The 18703-nt window shown below is 39.6% G+C and overlaps 1 protein-coding gene across 2 annotated transcripts; it reads left to right on the top strand.

Moving 5' to 3' along the window:
• Positions 1 to 3550: 3550 nt before the first annotated feature.
• Positions 3551 to 12654, top strand: KGD4 (alpha-ketoglutarate dehydrogenase subunit 4). 2 transcript variants are annotated; one of them, XM_004016914.5, is made up of 4 exons: positions 3551 to 3616; positions 9757 to 9820; positions 10772 to 10959; positions 11668 to 12654. In XM_004016914.5, exons 1-4 carry the CDS (start codon positions 3575 to 3577, stop codon positions 11683 to 11685), a joined length of 312 nt encoding a protein of 103 aa, XP_004016963.1. In that variant the 5' UTR covers positions 3551 to 3574; the 3' UTR covers positions 11686 to 12654. The 2 variants fall into 2 exon arrangements, with proteins under 2 accessions (XP_004016963.1, XP_060256318.1); XM_060400335.1 differs by having other exon boundaries at positions 10772 to 12654.
• Positions 12655 to 18703: the final 6049 nt, after the last annotated feature.

The raw sequence follows: 18703 nt of genomic DNA, 5'->3' as shown, positions 1-18703 counted from the left end.
CGCAACCACTGAAACCTATGCACCTAGAGCCTGTGCCCACGGCAGGAGAAACCACACACAAGCCTGTGCACCAGAGCTGGAGAGCAGCCCTCCATTCGCCACAGCTAGAGAAAGGAAGACCGCACGCAGCAAGGAAGACCCAGTGCAGCCAAAAATAAATAGAGCAGGGTATACATGTCAAAAAAAAAAAGGAATGAGTAATCAAATGGTATGATGACAGAAGGGTGATTAAAATTGAGCAGGAAAATAAAATAGAATTTGGGAATTGAGGCAGTTTGTTGTCTCAGGTTCAGCTCCTTTCATCATTTCCATCCTAGAAAGAACTAATCAAGAAGGGGCCTCGATGAGAATTCTGTGGAGTATGAATGCCAACACTTATTTAAAAACTCCACAAGTAGAAAAAAGTCAGAGCATTTTCCTGGTTTTCCTCCCCAAACAAAATTCATACCAATATGACCAGTAATTTATCCTGCATTTGACATTTTCTAATCTCATTATCAGGTATTCTGGGGAAACTTCTTGGAATTAGAGGACTTGAAAAGTTTATATTTTAGTAAAATCTCTAAACCATGGGAATTCTTTGTCCATTTTCATTTCTTTCTTAAATATAATCATAAAGGAAAATGAAAAATATTAGTAGAAAAGTAGCCAAAAAGTCTACCTGTGTCTCTCGAATGACTTCAGAATGAGAATCTAGAATTGTAGATTTTCACATTGAAAGTTGCTGTTTCTCTAAATGTGAACGAAGTGTCTGTGTACTATAAATCTAAGCTGCTGTTGCTTTTGAGCTTCCTTCCCTTACTGAAGATACGGGTGGCAGACTCTCTGCGACCTCATGGACTGTGGCCTGCCAGGCTCCTCTGACCAAGTGTTTCTCCAGGCAAGAATACTGGAGTGGGTTGCCGTTTGTCAGTGACAAATAAAATACAAAATATTTAAAGTTTACAATGTGATGACTTGATGTATGTGTACATCAAAGGATTCCCACAATCTAGTTAACACATCCAGCACCTCAAATATTTACCTCTCCTTTCCTTAGTAAATTTCCTTTCCTTAGTTGAAAATTTACTGGGTTTTTGTCAGAGCCCAGGGGCTCTGGGTGCCCTGCTTCACGCATTGAACTTGGACTGGTCATCTATTTTATGCCTGGTTATATGCATGTTTCAGTGCTATTCTCAAATCATCCCACCCTCTCCTCCCATTGAATCTGAAAGTCTGTTCTTTACATCTATGTCTCCTTTGCTGCCCTGCATGTAGGGTCATCAGTATTATCTTTCTAAATTTCATATATATGCATTAATATACAGTATTTGACTTTCTCTTCCTGACTTACTCCACTCTGTACAGTAGACTCCAGGTTAGTCACCATTTTTGAACTTCAAGAACACATTAGTTTTTCTGGTTACAGCAATGGTGACTTTAAAGAAATTTTTAATATACTTTATTTTTTTAAAGCAGTTTTAGGTTCACAGCAAAATGGAGCAGAAAGTTCAGTTCCCATATACCTACTGCTCGGACACATGCACAACCTCCCCCACTGTCATCATCCCCCACTACAGCCGTACATTTCTTACAACTGAACCTTAACATTAACGTGTCGTTATCATCTAAAGGTTGCATATTCTATGCATTTTGATAAATATAATGACATGTACCCACCTTAATATTGATACTATCATACACAATAGTTTCACTGTCCTAAAAATTCCTTGTGCTCTGCCTATTTGTCCCTCCCTCCCCCAACCCCTGACCACCACTGTTATTTTTATTGTTTTCATAGTTTTGCCTTTTCCAGAATGTCCAGAATGTCATATAATTGGAGTTATTCAGTATGTACTTTTTTTTTTTTGAGTACCATCTTTTACTCCCACTGTTGATGAAAATTCAATGAACTACTGAATAGTTAAGGGGTGCGGGGGTTTGGGGAAGGAATTTTATATAAACCAAAGTGAAGACTATGATCCAGGAAGCAGATTCTCAGAAAGCTCTGAGGACTGTTCTGCCTGTTAGAAGTCAAAGGCACAGTCATGTACATTTTTGAGACAAAGGACTGTATATCTAAATGACAAACTGATACTTCAGATAAAGTCCACAAAGCATACTTAGTCCAGGTAAGCAGGTACAAATTGAGCGACAAGTCACTGTGACCCCTCACAGAACTGGAAAAGAACCCTATTGTTTGAGGAACTTACACTGCCAGCCTCAGAAGAAAGAAAGAAAAGGATCTTTATGGTTGAGCAGGTGCTTCCATCTTTGAGGAGCTGTGGTTAATGTGTAATGGAGATGCACACTGCGTATTAGGGAGGGAGGAGGCCCAAAGGGACCCACAGAGAGAATTTCGTTTAATTTTTCTTGTCCTGCCTTAAACTAAAATTTAAATGATATACATCAGTGCCTCTTTCCCCACAGCCTCCCTGGATCATATTGTCCAAACTATTGCTGTTGGCCAATTTGATGGATTAAAAATAGTGTTTCAGTGTAGTTTAAATTTTTCTTAGAATAAGAGAGGTTGAATGTCTTTTAATATTTTAAGGGAAATTTGTTTTTCTTTTTTAATTTGCCAGTTCATGTGGTTTGCCCACCTAACCACTTTATCAATCTGATTTTAGACTACGCTATGTGCTGCTAAAACAAGCTTTGAAAGCATTAAAAAAAAAAAAAGATTCCTGGTCTCCTCCAGAAATTCTGAATCAGAAGGGCCCATATTTAGGTTAAATAACTCTCCTAGATTTAGAAAACATTGACTTAGATCATCAAAACAAATTTGTTGCTCTAAATATTTACAATAATGTAATGTTACATTACTTACAAAATGGCTGCAACATATTGTACTGTGTATTAATTTTTTAACAGTGTAAACACTAATATTTACCATAGAATTTAACATTAATACAACTTGGGGGAATGATGGATGGCTCATGTTTCAAAAAAAAAACTAGAACTTCTGAGTTTTCTCAAACTCGAAGCAGGCAGCAGTTTAATATCAGGAGTAATGGTAGAGAAAGGAATCAGAAAACCAAATCAAGCAATGTTAATAAGCAACGGGAATGAACCCATTGTAAAACAACTATACTTCAGTAAAAAAAAAAAAATTAACAAATTTCTAAAAAGCAACGGAATATGAAACCCATAGAACCTATAGAGTCGGAATTGGCCACCACTCTGAGTTTGCTTCTTACTCCCAAATTTTAACAAGATTGTTCATTTTAGAGCAAAAGAATTTATATTATTTATTTGGCTTCATATTACATTTTGGACTACGCTGAAATTAAAAACTGACTATCCGGAGAAGAAATGGTCCTAGGTCACTCATAGGCTGATGAACAAAATAAATCCAACATCACAAATCTTCACCTGCAAAACGAAAACAACGGTGGGTCAGCTCCCCAGCGGGAAGAGAGGCGGGGCGGTGTCAGGCACCAGGGTGGGGCTAGCTCCACAGTGGAGGAGGGTCCTGCGCCGGCGCCCGCTCCTGCTCCGTGACGCCACAGGCAGGGCCCGCCCCGAGCCGCGCGGGACGCCTGTTAAAACCGCGGCTCGCCAGCGCCCCGGAAGCTGCCCCTTCTCGGGGGTCATGATGGGCAGCAAGATGGCGTCTGCCAGCAGGGTCGTTCAGGTAAGGAGACTCGGTCGCCTTTCTGCTCCGTGGGCTATAGGGAAGGTGCTGACCGTAACACCGCGCTGGGGAGGAAAGGCGGTGGTGGAGGCGGCGCAGTGACCGCGGCCCTGCCTAGGGCCAGCAGCTGCTTCCCCGGGTGTATGGGAGAATTGGACCTTGCGCTTGTTGGGACGGGCAGTGAAGCCTGGGACGGAGCTGACGATTCGAGCCAGGCCTAGGGAGTGCATCTCCGCACGTAGGCACGTATCTGTTGCAAAGTCCCCAGACTGCCCTCCACCGAGACCTCCTTAGCCTCTTAGCAGGCTGCAGGCTTGGCTGCCTTGGCAATATGCTGGCCAATCAGCGGCCGGTATTGTCTAGGTTGTCGCGAATCAGCCAATCGGAAGGAAGGCGGTAGAAGAGTGAAAGGAAGCGAGCCTTCGCTCTGACCCAGTGTCCCTTCAAGGTCTTGGGAATGGCCAGAGAACTGGCCCCGCGAGCTGCGTCCTCGCCGGATACTGTCCTCCACCAACCAGCGTCTGGTTATAGGCCTGATAGGGGAGAATGGAAAATATATATTTAAGTTTTTCTGTAATTTTTTCCCCTGAATTTAGATTGGCGCTAGAGGGACTTTATCAACCCATTCATCAGTTACTAACTCCTGACAGCTTTTGTTTTTGCTTCTCCAACTGTGGTCTTTAGCTTACGTAGGAAAATTAAACTTGGTCTATAAAGGGCTACGATCTGCACTTTTGTGGTTGAAAAACTCGAGGTTTTTCCAACTCAAATTGCATTACTGTACAATTAACTTTTAACTTTGATATGAGAAGTGCATTTCCCTTTTCACAAGTACATCTCTTGAAAGACTTTCTTATAGTTATTTCGCTCTGGAATATAATCTTAGATCCCAGTCTTTGCTCCCATTGTAATGAATGATCCTCACTTATTTATTCAGTGCGTAGTTATTAAGCCTTAATTAAAGATTTTGTGAGGACAGGAGAACACCCGACAAAGGACTGGTATCCTTAATAGATAATTATATATATCAATAATATATAGCCCAGTTTTTTAAATGGGTAAAAAAAAAAACTTGATATTGCACAAAGCAAGATATTTGAATGAGCACTAAGCCAGTGAAAAGATGTTCAACATCATTACTTGCCAGGGAAATGCAAATTAAAACCAGGAAACCACCAAAATTATTTAAAAAGACTGACACTGCCAAGTGGTGATTAGAACACGAAGCATCCGAAACTCTCATACATTGCTGGTGGGAATATAAAAAGGTATGGCCACTTTGGAAAACTGTTTTATGGGCCTTTACTACTAGTTAGACATACCTACCCTAATAAAGCATCTGCTTGCACTGCAGGAGACCTGGGTTTGATCCCTGGGTCAGGAAGATCCCCTGGAGAAGGAAATGGCAACCCACTCCAGTACTCTTGCCTGGAAAATCCCATAGACAGAGAAGCCTGGTAGACTACAGTCCATGGGATCACAAAGAGTCGGACACGACTGAGCGACTTCACTTCCCTTCACCCTATGTCCCAGCAGTCTTACTCATAGGTTTATACCCCGGAGAAATGAGTGCATATACCTATTTTAAAAACAAGATTAAAATGTTCATAGTTGCTTTATTCATAATAACACCTAAACCAGAAAATATCCAAATATCCATTAGCAATATAAAGTGTGGTAGACTTGTTAAAGTGGAACAGCACACAGCAATAATAAAGAACTATTAATACATGCAACAAAAAAGATGCTGTGAGATACAGAATAAGGAATGGCCTGTCTACTTCTAACAGAGCTGCGAAGACTTATATTCGCATTCATAATACAAAGCAGTACGTGCCAGCAACATGTTAACGTTAGCAAAATGTGTTGGGTACTTCTGTGCCAGGCCTGTACTCAGTGCTGGGACCACAGTGCCAACAGGATAATACATGGTGCTTCCACAGAGCTTAGCACTTGTTGATAGGTATCTTGAAAAGAGAGTAGTATTTCAGCAGACTGGCACAAACTGATAGGAATTCACAAAGCCTGGTGTCACTATTAAGCAGAGGAATTTGGCTAGATGCAGAGTATTTAAACATAATTTTAGAAGAGTAAGTTATAAATGCCTGCTGAATGCCAAGCAATGTATATTTGATACATTTGGGATGATACAGTAGTAGAGAGGAGGTAATCATGTAGGGAATCACTTAACTGTATAAGACACAGGGGAAGAAGGTAGGTAGTTGGGTTTATTCAGGGTTTGAGATTTACATCAAGGCAGTTGAGAGTGCTAAGAGGTTGCTCAGTGGACTGTGGGTCTAGGCTAGATGAAAAAGGAAGTAAAGTCAAGATGGAACCACTTGACTGGGAGAAAAGGGAGAGATCAAGGAAATGAAGGGTTGGCTGAAACTGATAGTGGGAAATAAGAAGAGTTAAAAGGCTGTAGTTGAGTTTGGATTTTAGGTTAAGATTTTAGGGATGGTACAACTCTGAACTCAGTAAAGAATTAAGAATAAAAGAAAAGAACCTTTCAGGAATAGACACTAAACTGGAAAGAACACAAAGGTCAATGGGCAACTTAGAAGTTTTCCTAAAGTAAATAGTAGGGGAAAGGAGAAAAAGGATTAAAAACACGCAGATAATGATTGAGGCCTGCGCAGGTCCCAACCTGTCCGTGGTTTGGAGTTGCTATCTGCCTCATAAAGCAAAGTAAGTAGAGGATTGTTCTTCTGAGAAGGCAAGAGTTGTCTTCTCCTCTGAAAAAGCCTCTAACAAAGTCGACTTTGGCATCTTCCAGGAATCGTAGGGCAGGGATTTTGGCAGCATGAGGCTGGGTTTTCAGTTGAGGTAGAAAGAGAAGACAGTAGTTCTAACCAGAAGGTCTAGAGTGGAGTGTCATTTCCTCCAGAACGCGTCACTTTTAACTTAGCCTGGGTTTCATGAATCATAGAAGTGGATTCCTTCATAAAATAAATTTCCCTCAAAAATCAAAGATAATGAGAAAAGATTAAAGGGATTCAGAGAATGTCATCAGTTCAGTTCAGTTCAGTCGCTCAGTTGTGTCCGACTCTTTGCAAACCCATGAATCGCAGCACACCAGGTCTCCCTGTCCCATCGCCATCTCCCAGAGTTCACTCAAACTCACATCCATCGAGTCAGTAATGCATAGAAGTAGATAAAGACGAGATGATGCAACTTTTGTATAATAAGTCTCTGAAAAAGTAAAAGTAGAGTTGACCAAGTCTCAATACCTATAATTTAATAGAACTTTCCTGTTACAAAAAGAGACTTAAAGTTATACCTTGTAGTTGAGAGATTTGACCTAACTTGTTGACTAATGGGTATATTCTAGTAAAATCATTGACTTTTAAAGAAAATAATTATTTGGTGATCCAAGCAACAAGACCAAGCACTTACTAAGTTATCAAAGTTTTCAACAATAATACTTCTTAAAGGAAAACATGTGGATAGCATATTTAAGGTAGTTAAGGAAAGAAAATGTAAACCTAAGCTTTATCTAGCTGCACTGACCTTCAAGTATAAAGGCCACAAACTCTTCTAAACCTTTAATAACTCAGGGAATACTGTTCCCCAAAGCTCTTCCTACTAGCTCTCCCAGGGAATAAGCATCAGACAACTAAGGAATACTTAGTTGTACTTGTAGCTGTTTTAACACAGGAACTGGATATAGTCACTGAGTGTATTTAACTGTAGAATCAAGGCTAGATAATGCAGAGAAGGGAGAAAGACTTATTGGTAGTATTTGCTCTGACAGTATATATCTAGTAAGACTTTTTAAACGGAGGAATAAGAGGAAGAGTATACAGAAAGTAGAGTAAACTTGTAATTGCCTCTAGTTATTTACTGGTAGTAAAAGATGGGGAGGGGTGGCAGAGAAGAGATTACCTTCGTTCTTTCTAGTGATAGTGAACCAATAGATAGTATCTCAGAAACAGGCAATTGAGAGTATTATGTAAAGGTAATAGCATAAACATTATACAAAAGTACAGGTCTCTTCTAAATACCAAAAACCCAACAACCAACCAACCAACCCCACAAATGAAAGCAAAGAAAAAGATCATAGGACGAAGAATGTTCAATAATGATATGACAGAAGATATACCAAATTTATGAGTTATAAATGTAAGTGGTCTCACTCCCCTTTTAAAAGTGTTCTCAGGTTGGCCAACAAATGAATAGTCAGTGCTATATGTTATGTAAGAGGCACAGCTGGAACTAAGAGACTTAGAAAGGCACAAATGAAAGGATAGCCAACTGACCTGTAAGGGCATATTACTGTGCTTTTAAGTGTACAAAAACTATGTTGAAATGGGCTCTTTCTCTCTGGTATAGTACGTATGTCTAAGTGTGTGTATAGATACTCCTGTGCCTGTACAGTTAACCCTGAGTGACACGTAGTCTGTTGACTCGTTTGTCTGATGTTTGCTGAGCATGTGCTGGGTCCTGGGTACTGCTGCAGAAGTTCTTTGTTTTCCATCTCCGCCCTTCCAGGAACTTTGCTGTCCTGTATGTAGTCGTTGGCTCATTTAGGTGTCCTCTACACAGTATTCTTAAGATGTTCAGGCTGCTGTGGAAACATAGGAGTCCTTTTTAAATGGGATGTAGGGATGGGGAATCTTCTTAAGAGAAGAGTGACAGTCGGGCTGTTTTACAAGATAGGTAAAAGCAGAGACACGGACGTAGGGTGGAACCAGGGAGAGATTTCCTGGCAGAGCACATGAGCTCTCAGTTGAATGAGGGTGGAAATGGTATGACAAGGTAGGGAAATAAGAAGTGCTTCAGAGTCCCTGGAGTGAATGGTACCATGGTGGGGAATGAGACTGGAGAGGTAGGGAGAGGCCAGATCATGATGGACCTGTAGATGTCAAATGCCAGTTTGAAGTTTATCCTGAAACAACATCAGCCTGGAAGATGGATAGAACACTCTTTCCCAAGAAGCCTGGCTATGAAAAGAAACAGTTACTAGACACAGTGAGAAGTTGTTTTTAGGGTTCTGTTTATTAAGTCTTAACATTTTATATATATTCAGATGATTTCATACTGAAAGTTCTGCTTAAGTTCCTCTATGGCATTATCTGGAATTTTAGGGATAAAAAGTTAATACTCTTCAAATAGCTTATGAAAAAGTTATCTAAATACATGTATTTCTATGGGTATAGGAAAAAGAATAAAGTCAGGAGTTATCAGAAGTTTAAATCTATTTTATGTGTGTTTTGAGCTTATAGATAATGTTTTTTTTCTTTGTGCTTTTCTGTGTTTTTACCAGTTTTTTGTACGCAGAACATGTGTTACTTTTGTTGTCAGAAAAAGTTTTTTTGATTACCTGATTTTCGGTATGCTTTTTATCCTATTCTAAACTACTAAGTATTAAAACATAGTACAGAAACAATAGTCAGTACAAGTCAAGGAAACTTTCAGTTCTTACCAGTCAGCAGGATGATTTGGAAGTCACGCAACGTAAAATCCATGTCACCTTATAGGGTTGTTTTGAGGTCAGTTGGCAGTACAGTGCAATGTTTTGTGATGTATAAAGTACAAATTTATTATGAATATCAAATAAGATAAACCATTAATAGTTCATAGACTAGCTACCCTTGCTGGGGAAGAGTAAAATTATGTATTCCTTTGTGGCTGTACTGGTTCTTCGTTGCAGCACAGTCTTCTCTAGTTGCGGCGAGCGGGGGCTGCTCTTCCTTGTGGTGCGTGGGCTTCTCATTGCAGCGGCTTCTCTGGTTGTGGACCATAGGCTCTAGGCACGTGGGCTTCGGTCGTTGCAGCACGTGGGCTCGGCAGTTGCAGCTGATGGGCTCTAGAGCACAGGCTTTGTACAGCTCCTGTACAAAGCACCAGCTTCTGATGCTCAGGCTTAGTTGTTCTGCGTCATGTGGAAATTGCCTGGACCAGAGAGTGAACTGTATCCCCTGCATTGGCAGGTGGATTCTCAATCCATTGTGCCACCAGGGAAATATAAGAATAAAATTTAAAAGTAATTTTTTAATAGAAAATTTAAAGTTGCTGTCAAGTACTAAGTTATTTTAACAAAGGTATCTGCTTGTGGGATCAATAGATTATTTCTTGTGTAGTTAATGAGGTTATCTTAGTACTTCATTTCTTTCTCATGCATTATATTTTTCTTTTAGGTAGTCAAGCCACATACTCCATTAATAAGGTTCCCTGACAGAAGAGACAATCCTAAACCAAATGGTAAGCTGCAGTTTATTTAGACTAAAAAATATGGACAATCAGATCCATACATGAATATTTTATTGTAGACTATTTTTCATTTTAAAATCAGGTTGACAATTGTAGCTGAGGTCACAGTGGTATGTTAGGTTGCGTTAACTAACTTCTGTTACTTACTTTTAAAAAGTAGTAACTTAACAGTAGGTATTTCTGAATTTTGGTGATAACCGAGTTTATATATGGCAGTTTTTGTTCTGCCTTTTCTTCTGTCCTTCAGAAGAATCTCCCATGTTTATATCTGCAGACATTATGATGAATAACCACCATTCCTATATCTTTCTCCCAGCTAACCTTCTCTTTCTCATTCACTGATGTATCTGTTCATTCAATCAGTAAATATTTCTTAGATTGCCTTAGAACTTAGTAGTCATTACCCATTAAAAGTAATTGAAGATTCTGAACAAGTTCTGTTTTTCTTTTACTCATCTGTCACTGTCTTTAGTATAAGATACTCAACCATTAATTCAGGGAGAATTTTAACAAATTTTATATGGATATTTTTAACTTATCGTAACTCTTGAAGAATTTATAGTGACAGACAAGTCTGGAGAAAACAAATCTCATCTCCATTTTCCAGCTTTTTTATTCTCCATTGTATGATACTACTTGTAATCTCTACCATAGGGCAAAACTTAAGTAATGTCCACATGGATTGAACTCCACTACCTAAAAATTTCATTATTTTATGAACTTACTCAATTTAGTAGTTCTCTCACTTAAAACTACCTCATTTGCTTTAAAACAAACTTATAAACTATATAGCTACCCAACCAAGTTACTCTATAATACTTACCTCTTGGAATTGTAATATTTAATCATTTTAAGACTAACTTGATTATTCAGTAATAACCCAAAATAGTATTTTAAGACTCTGAACAATCCCTCTAAGTTGGTTTTTTATTTTAATTTCAGTATCAGAAGTTCTACGATCAGCAGGACTACCATCTCATACTTCTTCAATTTCGCAGCATTCTAAGGGAAGTAAATCACCAGACTGGCTGATGCATCAGGGTCCACCAGACACTGCAGAGATGATAAGAACTCTACCTCAGAAATACAGAAGGAAACTTGTGTCTCAAGAAGAAATGGAATTTATCCAAGTATGTTGTTGCTCTTTATCCTAATACTGTGGAAGACACCTTAACATTATTAGCTTTGGAGTTTCAGATGCTGATTTACATGTTCTTCTAATTGTCTTGTCAAGGTGTGTCCATACCTAAGACAGGGATAGTCAGGTAGGCCAGGACTATGAGAAATAAGTGATGTTTGAGCCCTTGGTAAATGTGCTTGAAAGAATATGTGTAGAAGTATATAGTATGGTAAATAGCAAAATATATATACCCCATGAAAAAAAGCTCTTTACGGTCCTCATTAATTTTTAAAAAATATTTAGTTTATTTTAAATTCTTTATTTGGCTGCACCTGTTTGGTTTTTGTTGTTATTGTTTTACTTGTAGGCATTCTGGATCTTCGATCATTGAGGCATGTGAGCTCTTCAGTTCCAGCATGCAGACTCTTAAGTTGTGGCGTGTGGGATCTAGTTCCCAACCAGGGTCCTCATTAATTTTTTTATAGCATAAAGGACCAAGAAATTTGAGGACCATTGACCTAGATCCACCTTGAGTCCCTTTCAGATCTGAAATTCTTTATAATATTGATATGAGAGCCCAAAAGCAATGTAAAATCCGAAATTGGTTTTAAGACCTAAAGATCATTGCTTTAAAATGTCTCAGGTTTGTATAGTTGCCATGAAAATTGTCTTTGTAAATGAAACACCTAATCTTATTGCTTTATTTCTTCCTTTTCAGCGTGGAGGTCCAGAATAATCACTGATAACGTGGCTCCTATTTGTCATCAGATAAAGAAGAGTCTTTCTAAAAAAGGACTTCCAGAATGACAAATGAAAAATTGTATATTAAACAACTTTAATAAATATTCTGTAAAAAGAAAAAAGATGAAGTATAGGAAGTTTAGATGGACACTTATATCTCCTAATTTATGTATCTTGGTCAGCTTCTCTATAAGCTTACCTGATTGTTTATATACTTTATACCTTAATTAAAGTATACATTTTAAAATGTTAGCCTATTAACTTACTCTTGATTATCAAGCATAACAGTGTTGAACTATTGAAAGCACACAATGTCTAGTGAACCGTCAAAGGCTTCCAGCAATTTCACTTTTCTTTCAGTTTCCGTTTAAACATAGAATATATTTGGCAGAATTGCAGCTTTCTAGGAGTAATTTTCCTGAACTTGAATGAGGATCCGTGAAATAATAACTCCATTATTTGTTCTTACTTCTCAGTGTGTTTGCATTCACAAAGTTACTGGAGTATTACTGGCTTATTAACCAGCATATCCGACTCTAAATGATAAAAATATACCCATGGTAAAACAGGTGACTTTGTGGTATTAAGACTAGGGAGTTAACACATAATATTGTATGTAACCTGTATTCAGAAAAGAAATGCCAGAGTATAAAATGGAAAATGGGATAAAAATGAATATAGCATAGGAATACCATTTGACCAGAAATTGTAATTTATGGTTTCAGGGGGATTAAGAAAGTCTTGTTCTTTGGTTTATCTCTTTCTTTTGATTGTGATCATGTGTACAAATCCTGATAATCATAAACTTTCTCAAACTTAATTGTCTGAAAGTCTCATAAGATCAACCTATTTACCTTAAGTCAATTAATAGAATTTTGATAGGGGGTCTTCCTGTGCCAAGGGTATGTAAAATTGTGAAAGTAAAGCCTCACAAAGTGAAATAAATTCTCTTCCATACCTTTAATTATTTGTAGAATATGCTTTAAAGAAGTCATCCCTAATAGTAAGGGTAATTCATGAGTAATAGAATAGAATTGTTGAGTACATTTTTGTGTTTGCCCAGTTACATATGGATTAATCTTTATACTTGGTTTTTCTGCTGTTTCAGAGTTGATCTGCTTTTTGTGTAGATTCTGTATTGTGGCCTATTATAAATGTTACCCAACTCAAATGTGAGATAGGAATTTGATGCTAGCAATAAGCTACTCTGGTAATGCATGAGAAATACATGACTCAGGATTTCTTTTTTATTATTTAAAAAATGTATTTGGAAAAATTTCTCAAAAACCAGTACTACTCTCTTTTTCCTCCTTAGCTTTCTTATTTCAGTAAAAAGAAGCTCATGGCAGGTTTTTTCTTCTTTCAGAAACAGAGTAGGTTCAGGAGATGAAGCGTGGCTTAAATAATGTTGTGGGCCAGCCGTTAGAAACCCCAGTACTGGAACTGAGGACCACGTTTACTACAGCTTCTGCCATGAAAGTTCCAACGAAAAAATATATCACTTTTATATAATTTATGACTAGAGGCATGACAAAAGGATATTGGTAGGGACTGCTGTCATAGGATGAGCTCCCAAGGAGGATAATGTCATAGAAAGAGTTTGGGTTTAGCTTTAACAGCCTGTGTATTCATTTAGGAGTTAAACACTTAAGTATCTGTAACCGTTAGTGAATTGCTAAGTTTGTCCAACTTGTTTTTTCTCCAGTACTATACAGTTTGATAGGCAGGATCAAATTAGTGTATTGACTGTTGCTGTTCAGTCCCTTAGTAATGTCCGACTCTGTGACCTCATGAAACAGCACACCAGGCTCCTCTGTCCTCCACCGTCTCCCAGAGTTTGCTCAAGTTCATGTGCATTGAGTTGGTGATGCTAACACCTTCTGCTACCCCTCCAGTCTCTCTTCAATCACAGTCTTTTCCAATGAGTTGGTGCTTCATATGAGGTAGCCAAAGTATTGGAGCTTTAGCTTCAGCAGCAGTCCTTCCAATGGATATTCAGGGTTGATTTTCTTTCGGACTGACTTGTTTGATCTCCTTGCTGTCCAAGGAACACTCAGGTCTTCTAGAGCATCACAATTCAAAAGCATCAATTCTTCAGTACTTATCCTTCTTTATGGTCCAACTCTCACATCCATATGTGACTGCTGGAAAAACCACAGCTTTGACTATAACACACCTTTGTTGGCAAAGTGATGTCTCTGCTTTTTAATACTCTTGTCTAGGTGTGTCATAACTTTTCTTCCAACGAGCAAGCATGTTTTAATTTCATGACTGCAGTTACCGTCCCCAGTGATTTTGGAGCCCAAGAAAATAAAATCTGTCACTGCTTCTACTTTCCCCCTTTTATTTGCCATGAAGTGATGGGACCAGATCCCATGATCTTTGGCTTTTGAATGCTGAGTTTTAAGCCAGATTTTTCACTCCCACCTTCATCAAGAGGCTCTTTAGTTCCTCTTCACTTTCTGCCGTTAGAGTGGTATCATCTGTATTCTGAGGTTCTTGATATTTCTCCCAGCAATCTTGATACCAGCTTGTGAGTCATCCAGCCCACTGTTTCGCATGATGTACTCTGCATATAAGTTAAATAAGCCAGGGTGACAATATACAGCCTTGTACTTTTTTCATATTTGGAACCAGTCTGTTGTTCCATGTCCAGTTCTAACTGTTGCTTCCTGACCCATATATAGACTTTCTCAGGAGACAGGTAAGGTGGTCTGGTACTTCCTTCTCTTTTTAAGAATTTTCCACTGTTTGTTGTGATCCACACAGTAAAAGGCTTCAGTGTACTCAATGGAGCAGAAATAGATGTTTTTCTAGAACTCCCTTGCTTTCTCCATGATTCAACAAATGTTGGCAATTTGATCTCTGGTTCCTCTGCCTCTTTGAAACTGAGCTTGTACGTCTGGAAGTGCTTAGTTCAAGTATTGTCTATTACTTTGTAACAAAGCACCCCAAAACTTAGTGGCTAAAAACAATATTCATTTCACAGCTTATGGTTTCTCTGGGTCAGGAATTCCAGAACAGCTTGCCTGGGCAGTTCTGCTCAGTGTTTCTCCTAAGGTTGCAGTCAATGCCACCTGGGGAGCTAACTCACTTTGCTGGCAGGTTGATGCTGGCTGTTGGTAGGAGGCCTCAATTCTCTACCTAGGCCTCTCCACAGGGCTGCCCAAATGAATTCACAACATGATGGCTGACATCCCCAGAGGAGGTGATCTAAGTTAACAAGCAGAAACAGCAATCCCTCTGATCTACACCCATTATACAAATTCATTTCTGGTATACTCTGTTAGTTACTAAAAGACGCTTACTCCTTGGAAGAAAAGTTATGAGCAACCTATATAGTATATTCAAAAGCAGAGACATTACTTTGCCGACTAAGGTCCGTCTAGTCAAGGCTATGGTTTTTCCTGTAGTCATGTATGGATGTGAGAGCTGGACTGTGAAGAAGGCTGAGCGCCGAAGAATTGATGCTTTTGAAGTGTGGTGTTGGAGAAGACTCTTGAGAGTCCCTTAGACTGCAAGGAGATCAGCCCTGGGATTTCTTTGGAAGGAATGAGGCTAAAGCTGAAACTCCAGTACTTTGGCCACCTCATGCGAAGAGTTGACTCATTGGAAGAGATTCTGATGCTGGGAGGGATTGGGAGCAGGAGAAGAAGGGGACGACTGAGGATGAGATGGCTGGATGGCATCACTGACTCGATGGACGTGAATCTGAGTGAACTCCGGGAGTTGGTGATAGACAGGGAGGCCTGGCGTGCTGCGATTCATGGGGTCGCAAAGAGTCGGACATGACTGAGCAACTGAACTGAACTGAACTGAACTGTTAGTTACATAAAATAGTCTGTTTCATTGAGGAAACTACCCAAGTGCAATTCAGACCGGAAGGCAAGAATCATTAGGACGGTCTTGGAAGCTGGTTTCCACTGGTGTGTAAAAGTGCCTTGTTAACTGTAAAATACTATACACATGCTTAATGGTATTTTATATTTATACAATGACCTAATGGACCCAAAATATCACTTAAACATTGCCTTTGATATCCTATTTAAAAAGTTTCAGTATAGGAATTCACTTGTCTGTGGTATAGTGGGCTTATCAATTCATATGCCATAGCACACTTGGGAACCTCAAGCCTCAAATTTAGTTCACTGTTTGGCTTGTTTCTACAAGTGAGAATAGATTACTGTTACAGTGATGTCTTTTAGAAGGAACTGTGACCTAAGTCACATACTGTATATCACTAGCTATGACTTGCCACAATTAAGAGAGTGATAGAGATGGTGTGTTTTCTGTGATGTAGGAGAATTCTGCTTAATGAATATATCAGTGCTCAATAAAGACCCAAGTAGTGACAAAGAGTTGGAAGGTGACCAATAACAGCTACTGCTAACATAAACTGTTGGACAGTATCCTAAGGGTTTTTGAAGTGTGCAGTCCTTTAAGCCTTGTAGCAGCCCAGTGAGCAGGTCCTATTACACAGGAGGAGACTAGCAACAGAAAGGTTAAATGATGTGCCTAAATCATAAATCTAGTAAATGAATATTTGTGGGTCCAATATTCATATGCAGGTAGTCTAGATCCAGAGCAAGGACTCAACTTTTTCACTATATTACCTTGAATAAGTTATCAGCTTTTGCATTTTGCTGCCTTCTATATCGGAGAAGGCAACGGCACCCCACTCCAGTACTCTTGCCTGGAAAATCCCATGGACAGAGAAGCCTGGAAGGCTGCAGTCCAATGGTCAGACACGACTGAGCGACTTCACTTTCACTTTTCACTTTCATGCATTGGAGAAGGAAATGGCAACCCACTCCAGTGTTCTTGCCTGGAGAATCCCAGGGATGGGGGAGCCTGGTGGGCTGCCGTCTAGGGGGTCGCAGAGTCGGACACGACTGAAGTGACTTAGCAGCAGCCTTCTATATAACTCTTGAGAGTTATATAACTCCTGAAAATCAGGATTCTCAACGCTCAGAAACATTAAATCAGTTCAGTCATGTCCCACTCTTTGCGACCCCATGGACTGCAGCACGCCAGGCCTCCCTGTCCATCACCAACTCCGGAGCCAGCTCAAACTCACATCCATCGAATCAATGATGCCATCCAATCATGTCATGCTCTGTCATCCCCTTCTCCTCCTGCCTTCAGCCTTTCCCAGCATCAGCGTCTTTTCCAGTGAGTCAGTTCTTCGCATCAGGTGGCCAAGGTTTTGGAGTTTCAGCTTCAGCATCAGTCCTTCCAATGAATATCCAGGACTGATTTCCTTTAAGATTGACTGTTTTGATCTCCGTGCCGTCCAAGGGACTCTCAAGAGTCTTCCCTAAAACCACAGTTCAGAAGCATCAATTATTCAGTGCTCAGCTTTCTTTATGGTCCAACTCTCACATCCATACGTGACTACTGGAAGAATCATAGCTTTGACTAGACGGACCTTTGTTGGTAAAGTAATGTCTCTGCTTTTTAATATGCTGTCTACGTAGGTCATAGCTTTTCTTTCAAGGAGCAAGCATCTTTTAATTTCATGGCTGCAGTCACCATCTTCAGTGATTTTGGAGCCCAAGAAAATAAAGTCTGTCACTGTTTCCATTGTTTCACCATCTATTCACCATGAAGTGATGGGACTGGATGCCATCATCTTTGTTTTTTTGAATGCTGAGTTTTACGCCAGCTTTTTCACTTTCCTCTTTCACTTTCATCAGAGGCTCTTTAGCTCTTCGCTTCCGGCCATAAGGGTGGTGTCATGTGCATATCTGAGGTTTTTGATATTTCTCCTGGCAATCTTGATTCCAGCTTGTGCTTCATCCAGCCCAGTGTTTCTCATGATGTACTCTGCATATAAGTTAAATAAGCAGGGTGACAATATACAGCCTTGACGTACTCCTTTCCCACTTTGGAACCAGTCCATTTTTCCATGTCCATTTCTAACTGTTGCTTCGTGACCTGGACTCAGATTTCTCAGGAGGCAGATAAAGTGGTCTGATATTTCCATCTCTCTAAGAATGTTAAATTCTTAAAACACTAAATGCTCCAGCTCAAAACCTTAGAATTATCCTTTTCTTTTCTATAACCCATATTAAATGTCAGCAAATCTATTGTCTAGAAGCTAAACTGGTGCTCTGAATATAACCATCTGGATCACTGCAAAAATTAACTGGCCTTCTTGCTTCTCCTTGCCCCTCTAAGTTTATAGTGTAATCTCTCACAACAAAGAGAGACTTTTAAAACATTAAGTCAGATATCATTTATCTGCTCAAAACTTTGCAGCGGCTTTTCAGTAATATTTTCCTGGTAACACCCTATTTCGGAGAAGGCAATGGCATCCCACTCCAGTACTCTTGCCTGGAGAATCCCAGGGACGGCGGAGCCTGGTGGGCTGTCGTCTATGGGGTTGCAGAGAGTCGGACACGACTGAAGCGACTTAGCAGCAGCAACATCCTATTTAAAATCACAAACCCTGCTATCTATTCCCTTTCCCTGCTCTACTATCTCAATAGCACTGGTCACTATGTATTATAGCGTATTTTAATTGTTTTGTTAGCTCCTCCCATTGGAAGGCAGGGATCTTTGTTTTTAGCTTGCCGATTTCTTAGAGTCTGCAACAGAGCCCAGCATACATAAGCACTCAATATATATTTGTTAAATATATGAATTAATGTGTTTGTTGATTTGTATGAAAAGCGAATAATGTTGAGTACTGATTACAGTTAACCATTGAGCACTATGCCTAAAACTTCGTTGCACGTATCGTTTAGTCCTCGCAACCGCCTACGATGAAATCTCTTAGTTCCTTCCACCTTACAGGGTGAAAAACTGATGGTCAGAAGTCTGTTCCACAGCACGAAACTGTTCTGCTTACTAGGAATTTATTTGCCTGAATGTGCTTCTTCGTAAAGGACTAAGAATGCCTCTTGACCAGACCTTAAGAACTAGCACTCGCTTCAGTTCAGTTCACTCAGTCTTGTCTCACTCTGTGACCACATAGACCGCAGCACGCCAGGCTTCCCAGTCCACCAGCA

Source organism: Ovis aries, chromosome 16, assembly GCF_016772045.2.
Source record: "Ovis aries strain OAR_USU_Benz2616 breed Rambouillet chromosome 16, ARS-UI_Ramb_v3.0, whole genome shotgun sequence".
Lineage (NCBI taxonomy): Eukaryota > Metazoa > Chordata > Mammalia > Artiodactyla > Bovidae > Ovis > Ovis aries.
This window is presented reverse-complemented; position numbering and strand designations above follow the sequence as displayed.

Excerpts from the sequence above, each read along its gene's own strand:
- KGD4 (XM_060400335.1), top strand. The coding sequence starts at position 3,575 with ATGATGGGCAGCAAGATGGCGTCTGCCAGCAGGGTCGTTCAG. Across the intron at positions 3,617-9,756 it reads CTGCCAGCAGGGTCGTTCAG|GTAGTCAAGCCACATACTCC; the intron begins GTAAGGAGACTC and ends TTTTTCTTTTAG. Across the intron at positions 9,821-10,771 it reads AGACAATCCTAAACCAAATG|TATCAGAAGTTCTACGATCA; the intron begins GTAAGCTGCAGT and ends TTTTAATTTCAG.